The sequence below is a fragment of the Vigna umbellata genome, chromosome 9 (assembly GCF_029865625.1).
Source record: "Vigna umbellata cultivar VRB3 chromosome 9, Vumbellata_1.0, whole genome shotgun sequence".
NCBI classification, from domain to species: Eukaryota; Viridiplantae; Streptophyta; class Magnoliopsida; order Fabales; family Fabaceae; genus Vigna; species Vigna umbellata.
This window is the reverse complement of record NC_142173.1, coordinates 38782029-38793180: the sequence shown is the minus strand read 5'-3', so window position 1 is coordinate 38793180 and position 11152 is coordinate 38782029. Positions and strand designations below refer to the sequence as shown.

At 38.8% G+C, this 11152-nt stretch overlaps 1 protein-coding gene across 1 annotated transcript; it reads right to left on the bottom strand.

The window, feature by feature from the left end:
* Positions 1–5537: 5537 nt before the first annotated feature.
* Positions 5538–10267, bottom strand: LOC148193471 (uncharacterized). The gene is made up of 2 exons (XM_088099428.1): positions 9488–10267; positions 5538–5567 (listed from the first exon to the last, which is right to left on the bottom strand). The coding sequence occupies exons 1-2, from the start codon at positions 10265–10267 to the stop codon at positions 5538–5540; spliced, it is 810 nt and encodes a 269-aa protein (XP_087955554.1).
* Positions 10268–11152: the final 885 nt, after the last annotated feature.

Below are 11152 nucleotides of genomic sequence, written 5' to 3'. Positions count from 1 at the left end.
TCCCGTATCGACAAAATCAATAATCATGCATTGAATGAGTTAAACAAAGCAAGCATTGAGCAAAGAGGAAAAACCCTAACTAATGATGAAAGAAAGCATAGGTCTTAAATATAAGATGTAAAAACAAATTCCATATATGAGAGTTTCACAAGACTACATTGATTCCCCAACAACAATACAAGGTTTAGTTCACCATATTCATGGTGAAGATAAAACCCTAGAAAGGTGAAGAGGTAGCCTGAGCATCCCAGATCCTCCTTCAAAGGGGTGGAAGAGAGAGTGTTTGCTTCGTTTCTGCCAAAGATACAAACCCTAGGACGCCCTAAAGCTTATATACTATTCTAAAATTACAGAAAATTTAGGCCCAAGCCCATAAGTGTGCCGCTCAGCAGTAAGTGCGTGAGTTGATTTCTTCCCCTCAGCGGCCATTTTGCCCATCAGCGGATCCCCCGTGAGCTTCTGAGTGCCGCTCAGCGGTAAACTACCGCTCAGCGGCAGTTGCGACTTCTCCTTTTGCACTTTTTGATGTGTTTTCTGATTTCATCTCTCTCCTTCTTCACTTCTTTCACCAAATTCAACTTAAAACCTGCACAAAAACACTGAAATCAAGCATAAGCCTGTCCAACTCTCTTATTTCTGAAAATATGAATAAAAGTATGATTTCAAGCTAGTTTCTAAGTGTTAAAGGTTGCTTTTAGTATCAATTTCAAGCATGAAAATGACAGTTTTTCAACTGTTATCAGTACATCAAACCCTATTCTAAAACAACAGTAACTGAGTTCAGAACACAAAACCAAACAAAAGCATAAGTAAAAGTTCTTAAATCACTGGGTTGCCTCCCAGCAAGCGCTCTTTTAACTTCACTAGCTTGACCCAATAAAGCTCAAGTTCCTTCTTCCTGGTTGATGTCCATATTCCATCAACTCCTCAACTGCTTCCGGTGTACTGTTTTGACTCTTCTAGAATGTGGAGACTCTATCTCTATCATCTCCTTTTCTTTATAGCCTTTCACAACCCACAATTTGTTTTTGACTCTCACAGGTGTACCCAGTTGGAGTTGTTCTTTCATCCAGTCATCATGAACTTTCCTTCCTCTTCCAATCTTTTCTTTGTCCGGTACCTGAAACAATAAACAATGTTTACCTTTAACCTTGGGCTTTTCATCTTGAGAGCTAGTCATGAGTACATCTTGAAATGCAGCTTTATGACTAGCTTCTTCCTCCTGCATCTGCCTCTCGTCTTTGAAGACATGTACAACAACTCTCTCTTCCCTGTCTTGTAGCACCACTATACCTTCGTTCACATCAATGATAGCTTTGGCCGTTTTCATAAACGGTCTTCCAAGAATATGGGTATCTTTTCAGTCTCCATCTCCATCACCACAAAGTCTACCAAGAACTGGAGTTTGCCCACACAAACTATAATATCTTCTACGATTCCACAGGGTTCCTTTGAAGATCCATCTGCCATTACTAAGTTAACCTTTACAGACTTCACATCAACATCACCGATTTGCTCCAATAAAGAATAAGGTATCAAGTTAACACTTGATCCTAAATCGAGTAAGGCTTTGTTTATCCTCTTCTTCCCTATTGTGCATGGAATGGAGAAACTTCCTGGATCTTTTTCCTTTAGAGGGAATGGCTCCTTTTTAACAGCATTATACTTTTTTGTATTATCATCTCTACGTCTTTTCCTTGTAGAGACTTCTTCTTCAGGTTTAGTATAAACTGCAATTTGTTGTAGTATCTGATTCCAAGGTACATCATTGTCCACCATTGATGACAAATTTATGAACACCGAAAAACGGCGCCACAAACTTGTTGAACAATCGGCAAGTGTGACCGAATCGTTTCAAGTAATAAACTCAATAAGACCAAGTATCGTTCTCCCAAAGGACTCACGGCCTAGTTTAGTTATGTGATTCGTTGATTATTTAAGATTTAAGAACGAAATAAGTGGAGTTTAATATGCAAAACAGAAAATAAACATGTATGCATGAATTTCATCAATGGCTAAAACAAAATACAAACACTTCAATGGAATATATGGATGAGTATGTTGTTGGGGTTATCAATTTCATCTTATCCACTCTCATATACTTTAGGAATTCAACATTCTTTTCATCATTGTTAATGCCACTCTCTAAATTACCTTGCAAGAAGGCCTATCCCTAATTACGAATTCATACGATTCCTAGCATTCCTAATAATTAATTCTTTTAGTGCAGGAGCTTAACGGCAACCAATATACTATTGGGAGAAATTCCCCGGATCTAGACTTCCTCGTACGTTCCCGTATCGACAAAATCAATAATCATGCATTGAATGAGTTAAACAAAGCAAGCATTGAGCAAAGAGGAAAAACCCTAACTAATGATGAAAGAAAGCATAGGCCTTAAATATAAGATGTAAAAACAAATTCCATATATGAGAGTTTCACAAGGCTACATTGATTCCCCAACAACAATACAAGGTTTAGTTCACCATATTCATGGTGAAACTAGATGAATAATAATGAAAGAATGAAAGATAAAACCCTAGAAAGGTGAAGAGGTAGCCTGAGCATCCAAGATCCTCCTTCAAAGGGGTGGAAGAGAGAGGGTTGCTTCGTTTCTGCCAAAGATACAAACCCTAGGACGCCTTAAAGCTTATATACTATTCTAAAATTACAGAAAATTTAGGCCCAAGCCCATAAGTGTGCCGCTCAGCGGTAAGTGCGTGAGTTGGTTTCTTCCCCTCAGCGGCCATTTTGCCCCTCAGCGGATCCCCCGTGAGCTTCTGAGTGTCGCTCAGCGGTAAACTGCCGCTGAGCGTCAGTTGCGGCTTCTCCTTTTGCACTTTTTGATGTCTTTTCTGATTTCATCTCTCTCCTTCTTCACTTCTTTCACCAAATTCACCTTAAAACCTGCACAAAAACACTAAAATCAAGCATAAACCTGTCCAGCTCTCTTATTTCTGAAAATATGAATAAAAGCATGATTTCAAGCTAGTTTCTAAGTGTTAAAGGTTGCTTTTAGTATCAATTTCAAGCAGGAAAATAACAGTTTTTCAACTGTTATCACCACCCCAAACTTAGAACTGTGCTTGTCCTCAAGCAAACAAGATGTAACTCAATCTTCTACCAATTCATATGATGGTTCACTCATTCAAAAATTTCTTTTCAAGATAAGCAAAGACTTCAATCAAACTTTTGACCAAGATTTCAATCAAGATGTGCACATGCTTTAGTGTTCACAAAGTCAGTTAATATCAAACAAATGCTATTTTTCATGAATGATCAATCAATTAAGCATGGATGTTCATGTGCTCATGGAATACTTCCTCACCAGGTAAAGTGTTTCACTCACACACAAGTGTATAAGAGGTAATCACTCATCTACTCCACTACCACAATGTCACATGAATCAACTTTGCCTTTAATTTAACCACAATCAAAACATTTACAAGCATGCATCATCACAAGGACTTTTCAATGGCTTATAACGTGGCTGGGCTAATCAAGAAAATTGGTTTTTCTGGATCACAAAATCCTTGAGTTAAGAGAATCATAACAACACAATTATTCTTATTTTTCCCAACTTGTCTTTACATTGAGCTTTGCTTTTTCTTTTCTTTTCTTTCTCTTTTTCTTTTCTTTTCACATTCTTATTCTTAACTTTTACCTCAATGCTTTTCCTTTTTCTTTTTCATGCTTTCCCAACAACCCCAAACTTGAACATTAACAATACCACAAAAGATTTTCTACTTAACTCAAGGTAAAGCTTTTCAACAAGGGTTTTCAATTTATGTTCAAGGCTAAGGGTTCAAAGGATAGAACACAAAGTGTTCTCTTTTAGTGGGCTAACTTCATAAATTTGGCCAATAAAAAGGGTTCCAACAAACGACCTTGAGCATATGATGCAAAACAAGCAATTGATTCAATCATAGAAAACCTGGGCAAAATCATTCATGCTTTCAAAGTAATAGCATTCAATCAATAAAACTCTGGAGCTCAAAACCTCACAAATAGGCTCATTCACATTTGACATACACATCCTGCTTAATCTCACAATCACAATCATAATATCTTGCATTTGTTCACAAAGCTTGTGAATCACCTTTATAAGCATTTAATGTGCACATCTATCTCAACATCAATCAATAATCATCATCAAGCATTACTTATCACACAATCACAGTCAATAGCAAACCATCATAACAAACCAGGTTTCTAATAGAGTACATCAACCCTAGTCTAAAACAAAAGTAAATAAGTTCAGAACACTTAAACCAACAAAAGCATAAGTTCATAATAGCATTCATCAGTAAATGCTATCTCAGCTCCTCATCAATCTGAGCTGTCCTCTGTATCTTCCTCTTCTTCCTCATCTTCATCATCTTCAAATGCATCATCATCATCAGCTTCATCTTCTTCCATCTCCCTAACTGAAGCTTCAGCTGCTTCAGCTCCTCCTCCTTGCACCGGCTCCTTTGGCCAAGCTACCACATTATGGAATTCCTCCATAGTCCACCTGTGAGTTGGAGGTGTATCATACATCCCCACAATCATCTCAGCAGTAGCCACCTGCCCTCTATGAATGGACTGTAACTGAGCACCTATAAGAGACATGTACATGTCCCTTATCTGGAACGGTTCTGCTTCATGTGTCTCAGTAGATGTCTAGCTCTGTGCTTGCCCTCTCTCTTTGCGAGCACGGCGTGGTGGAACTGGCTGAGCTGCCTCCTCACCTCCACAGTACTGTCTGTAATAGGCCTCATCAATGGCTTTTCTTGGCCTTTCAAATGGTGGAGCAAAAGTGTCCACCCCAGCTATCTTAAAAAGGTGAGTGATTAAGGAGGGATGTCCTAGGGGTGCTTTGTTATTTGAGGTATTGGCACACGCACTAATCTCATCAGCTATCACCTGCCCAATATTAACATTTAAGTTCCTGATAGCACAGTAGATGAAGAGTGCCCTGCTGAGAGTAATATCTGACACATGTGAACATGGCTGAATGTTGGCATGAGAAAATGCAATCCAATACTTTGCAAGAGGAGTCAGATCAGTCCTCCTAATGTTTACCACTGAACCAGATCTATTCCTTTGGAAGTGTCCTCCAGGTATACATAGTACTCTCTCTACATCCTCAAAATCAGCCCCTTCCTCCATGCAAAGAGCGAACTGGCACTGCTCACCAGCCCACACAGTATCTAGGAAGTTATTAATAGAATCAGGATCATACCTGATAGCATGGCCTCTGACATAGCCGAGATAATTTTCAGCTGGATAATCACCAATCTTCTTTGCATTGGTGTAGAATTCTTTCACCACAGCTATGTTGGCAGGTGTAGGATATGTGGCTAGCTTTCCCCAGTCATTCCCTAACAATTGCTCTCCAAATTGAGGAGCAAAATTAGGTATCATTCCATCTTTTCTCTCCATAAAGAGTCTCCTGTCTTGCACCACCTTGAAGTGCTTCTCATGTTTCCGAGAGAGGAACCTACTAGAATGGGGCTGTTCTGGTTCCTTTTCCTTTCTCTTGGTTGCCATGGTTTTCAATCTATTTCCTGAAGAGGATGTAATTCCTGCAATCAAACACAGATACAAAACAACAGAACATGATGTTAATTGATAACAGTTGAAAAACTGTTATTTTCATGCTTAAAATTGATACTAAAAGCAACCTTTATACTTAGAAACTAGCTTGAAATCATGTTTTTCTTCATATTTTCATAAATAAGAGAGCTGGACAGGTTTATGCTTGATTTCAGTGTTTTTGTGCAGGTTTTAAGGTGAATTTGGTGAAAGAAGTGAAGAAGGAGAGATATGGAATCAGAAAAGACATCAAAAAGTGCAAAAGGAGAAGCCGAAGTCCCCGCTCAGCGGCAGTTTACCGCTGAGCGGCACTCAGGAGCTCACGGGAGGACCGTTGAGGGGCAAAATGGCCGCTGAGGGGAAGAAACGTGACACGCACTTACCGCTGAGCGGTATTTTACCGCTAAGCGGCACTTTAATGGGCTTGGACCTAATTTTCTGTAATTTACGAATAATATATAAGCTTTAGGGTTTCCTAGGGTTTGTATCTTTGGCTGGAACGAAGAAAACACTCTCTCTTCCACCCCTTTGAAGGAGGATCTTGGATGCTGAGGCTTCCTCTTCACCTTTTTAGGGTTTTATCTTTCATTCTTTCATTGTTATTCATCTAGGTTCACCATGAATATGGTGAACTAAACTTTGTATGTTTGTTGGGCAATCAATGTAATCTTTTGAAGCTCTCATATATGGAATTTGTTTTTACATCTTTTATTTAAGATCTATGCTTTCTTTCATCATTAGTTAAGGTTTTTCCTCTTTGCTTAATGCTTGCATTGTTTAACTCATTCGATGCATGATTATTGGTTTTGTCGATACGGGCGCGTACGGGGAAGTCTAGATCCGGGGAATTTCTCCCAATATCATATTGGTTGTCGTTAAGCTCCTGCACTTATGAATTGATCATTAGGAATGCTAGGAATTATATGAACTCGTGATTAGGGAGAAGCCTTCTTGAAAGGTACTTTAGAGAGTGGCATTAACAATGATGATTTGAATGTTGAATTCCTAAAATATATGAGAGTGGATAAGATGAAATTGAACCCCAACAACATATTCATACATATATTTCATTGAAAGTGTTTATCTTTTGCTTTTGCCATTGATCAAAACTTCATGCATACATATTTAATTTTCGTCTTTTGCATATAAAATCCAAATATTTCGTCTTTAAGTCTTAGCTAATCAAGAAACCACACAACTAAACTAGGCCGTGAGTCCTTTGGGAAGAACGATACTTGGTCTTACCAAGTTTATTACTTGAACGATTCGGTCACACTTGCCGATTGAAAAACAAGTTTGTGACATCATATTTTGGTGTTCATAAATTTGTCCATCATTAATCATTAGTAAAACACAGAATACAACTCCTTTCAAAGCTAAACCACCGCTGAGGGTCAGAATTACCCCTCAACGCCACCAGTGCCACATTCCAGAACACAAATTTTCAAAAATTTCAGGTCTGGCAGAGTGCCGCTCAGCGGCAATTTACCCTGAGCGATAACTCTGCAAAGTTTTGAAAAACCTCTTTTTAAGCTGTCCTAACTCCACCCAAATGCAATTTTCAGTTTTCCAGATCAAAATCATGCAGTTTAACCGGTTCAAATATCAATTATATCATCAAATCATGCATAGAAATCAAAACCCCTAAATATTCATGCTTTGAGAATCACATTCAAAATCAAGAACCCTAGAATGAACAAAATGCTTTTACTTACTTGGGTGGAGATACTAGATGCAATGAGAATGTTTCCAAGCTAAGATGCTCTCTTCCAACCCCAAACTTAGATGAAACACTAGTGAGAAAGTGAGTGGAAGAGAAATTTTTCAAAAGAGAAGAGGTAAAAGATGTGGAGAACCTTGGAAAAGGTATGTGGGAGTGTTTGTGCAGAGAAGAGCGTGAAAGTGAGAGCATTTGCGCAGTTTAGGGTATAAAAGTACCCTAATGGGCTCGGGTCCCGCTAAGGGGAAACTAAAGCCCACTTTGCGATAGTACTGCTCAACGGTAACTGGCCGCTTAGCGGCACTTTCGTGAAGTGCTCTTCTCCTTCTTTTCTTAACCTACGTGCCTCCTAAACCTGCCCCTCACTGGTTCCCTGCAATTCAATTCTCAGGTTACTTATGCACAACCCTATTATACTACTACAATCAAACAAACAAAAACAATCAATCAACTGGGTTGCCTTCTAGGTAGTGCTTGTTTAACATCACGAGCCTGACCCAAAATCCACCAACACCCATCAGTAGGTGTTACAATCTTACCAACACCCACTAGTAGGTGCAAAATTTTCTTACCAACACCCATCAGTAGGTGTTACAGACTTACCAACACCCATCAGTAGGTGTTACAAACTTAGTATCCTTCAGTAGATACTTAACCACCTAGCATCCTTCAGTAGATGCTATATCCAATAAAGTATTTACAAAAATAATGTCCACAAATTAAAAGTTACAAAACAAAATCAAAAGTTTTTAAATCATTGGGTTGCCTCCCAGCAAGCGCTCTTTTAACGTCATTAGCTTGACCCAGTAAAGTTCAAATTCCTTCTTCATAATTGATGTTCTTGTCCCACCAACTCATCAGTTGTTTCCTGTGTGCTGCTTTGATTTTTCTAGAATGTGGAGACTCTATCTCTATCATCTCCTTCTCTTTATAGCCTTTCACAACCCACAACTTGTTTTTGATTCTCACAGGTGTACCAAGTTGGGGTCTTCCTTTATTCCAGTCATCAGGAACTTTTCCTCCTCTTCCAATCTGTTCTCCTTTATGCACCTGAAACAACAAACAATGGTTACCTGTAACCTTGGGCTTTTCATCTTTATTGCTAGTCATGTGTGCATCTTGAAATGCAGCTTTATAACTAGGTTCTTCCTCCTGTGTTTGCATCTCATCTTTAAAGACATCTACAACAACTCTCTCCTCCCGGTCCTGGAGCACCACTATACCTTCGTTTACATCAATGATAGCTTTGGCCGTTTTCATAAACGGTCTTCCAAGAATGATAGGTATCTTTTCTGTCTCCATCTTCATCACCACAAAGTCTGCCAAGAATTGGAGTTTTCCAACACAAACTATGATGTCCTCTGCAATCCCACATGGTTCCTATGAAGATCCATCGGCCATTACTAAATTAACCTTTACAGGTTTCATATTAACATCGTCGATTTGCTCCAGTAAAGAGTAAGGTATCAAGTTAACACTTGAACCTAAATCAAGAAGAGCTTTTTTAATCCTTTTCTTCCCTATGGTACAAGGGATAGAAAAGCCTCCCGGATCTGTTGCTTTTGGAGGGAATGGCTCCTTTTTAACAGTTTTACACTTCTTTGCCTCATCATCTCTACGTCTTTTCTTTGTAGAGACGTCTTCATCAGATTTAGTGTAAACCGTAATTTGTTGTAGAATCTGCTCCCAAGGTGCATCATTATCCACCATCTTGAATAATTCTGTGAAATCCAGTTGTTTCCCTTGATGTATTGAAAAAGGAGAAGTATTTTTGCTCTCTATTTCTCTTTTCTCTTCTGTTTCTCCTTTGTCTAACTCAACTATCTCATTTTTAGAACTCTCTACCACCTTGCATTCTTCTCTGGGGTTAATCTTAGTATTAGCCCCAAAATTTCTATTTGGACTTTCTTCCACCTGCTTGGTGATCTGCCCCATCTGAATCTCCAAATTCTTGATAGCAGCTTCAGTGCTCGTTTAAGTAGACTCAGTTTTCTGTATGAAATTATTAAGAGTGTCTTCCATCCTCATGGACCTTTCATTAAGCATAGAAATCTGCTGCCATAAGGTGGGTTGTTGTTGTTTCTTATTAAATTGACCAGCTTGCCCAGTTTGCCCTTGACCAATGCTTGGGTGTGGTTTCCAGCCTTGATTGTAGTTCCCTTGACGGTATCGATTGGTCATGTAATTCACATCCTCCACGGCTTCTGCTGGAAAGGCACATTGACCATTGATATGGTCGCCTCCATATAATTCACACAACTGAGATTGTACCTGTGCAGTAGTTTTCAACTCTTTAGGCAATTGTGCAAGTGTTTTAGTAAGAGTCTCCAGCTGTTGAGTTAGAATTTTTTTTTGTGCTAGCAAGGCATCATGTGTCTGTAATTGTAGAACTCCTTTTTGTTGCATAGGAGCTCCTCTTTCACTGTTGAGCTCATTATCACTAGTAGCCATATTTTCAATAATTTCGGTTGCTTCCTCTAGAGTTTTCCATTTAATGTTTCCTCCTGTTGAGGCATCAAGCATCATCTTGATTTGTGAACCAAGACCTCCAAGGAAGGTTAGGACTACCTCCTCTTCTTTGAATCCATGTGTGGGTGCTTTTCGTAACAAGCTTTTGTATCTATCCCATGCATGACCCAGTGATTCTTCCATGCCCTGCCTGAATGAAGAAATCTCTTGCTTGCCTTTGTTCACCTTTGATTGTGGGAAGTATTTATTTAGAAACTTGGTTACCACTACTTCCCACTCTGTGAAACTTCCCTCTGGAAAAGAATTTAACCAAAGCTTAGCATTGCCTCCTAATGAGAAAGGAAACAAGCTAAGTTTGATAGCTTCATCTGGCACCCCATTGATTTTCACTGTGTTGCAGATCTCATTAAATGTAGTGAGGTGCTCATATGGGCTTTCATGAGATAACCCATTGAATTGATTGCTCTTCACCAGTTGGATCAATGCTGGTTTGACCTCCATGTTAGCTGCATTGACTCTAGGTCTAGCTACACTGTTAAAGTGCTGAGGTCCAGCTGTATTGGTGTAATCAGCAAGAGTTCTTCTGATATTATTGTTCTCCATATTTTCTGTGCTATGGTCAGAACCTTGTGGTGATGGTTACAACAGAGTTTCTGGAGGAGGGAAAAGTTCTCTAGATGTTCGGATTCTTCTCCTCTGGCTACTCTCGTCTAAACCTTCAAGAAGAGGTTCTGCAGTTATCTTGCTCCTAGTTCGAATTGTCTCCTGCATACACAAGAACACAAAACCCTAGAATATTTGGTTTGCACAAAAAGATATAGGAGAAGATATAAGATTCAGAGAATAAAATAAAATAAAATAAAATAAAATAAAACAGAAAAAATAAAAACAGAAAAATAAAAACAGAAATTCAAAATTAAAGTCAAAGATAATCAATAATCACACAAATTAACCAGTTAAACCACGAGTCCCTGGCAACGGCGCCAAAAACTTGATGACAAATTTATGAACACCGAAAAACGGCGCCACAAACTTGTTGAACAATCGGCAAGTATGACCGAATCGTTTCAAGTAATAAACTCGGTAAGACCAAGTATCGTTCTCCCAAAGGACTCACGGCCTAGTTTAGTTATGTGATTCGTTGATTATGTAAGACTTAAGAACGAAATAAGTGGAGTTTAATATGCACAACAGAAAATAAACATGTATGCATGAATTTGATCAATGGCTAAAACAAAACACAAACACTTCAATGGAATATATGGATGAGTATGTTGTTGGGGTTATCAATTTCATCTTATCCACTCTCATATACTTTAGGAATTCAACATTCTTGTCATCATTGTTAATGCCACTCTCTAAATTACCTTGCAAGAAGGCCTATTG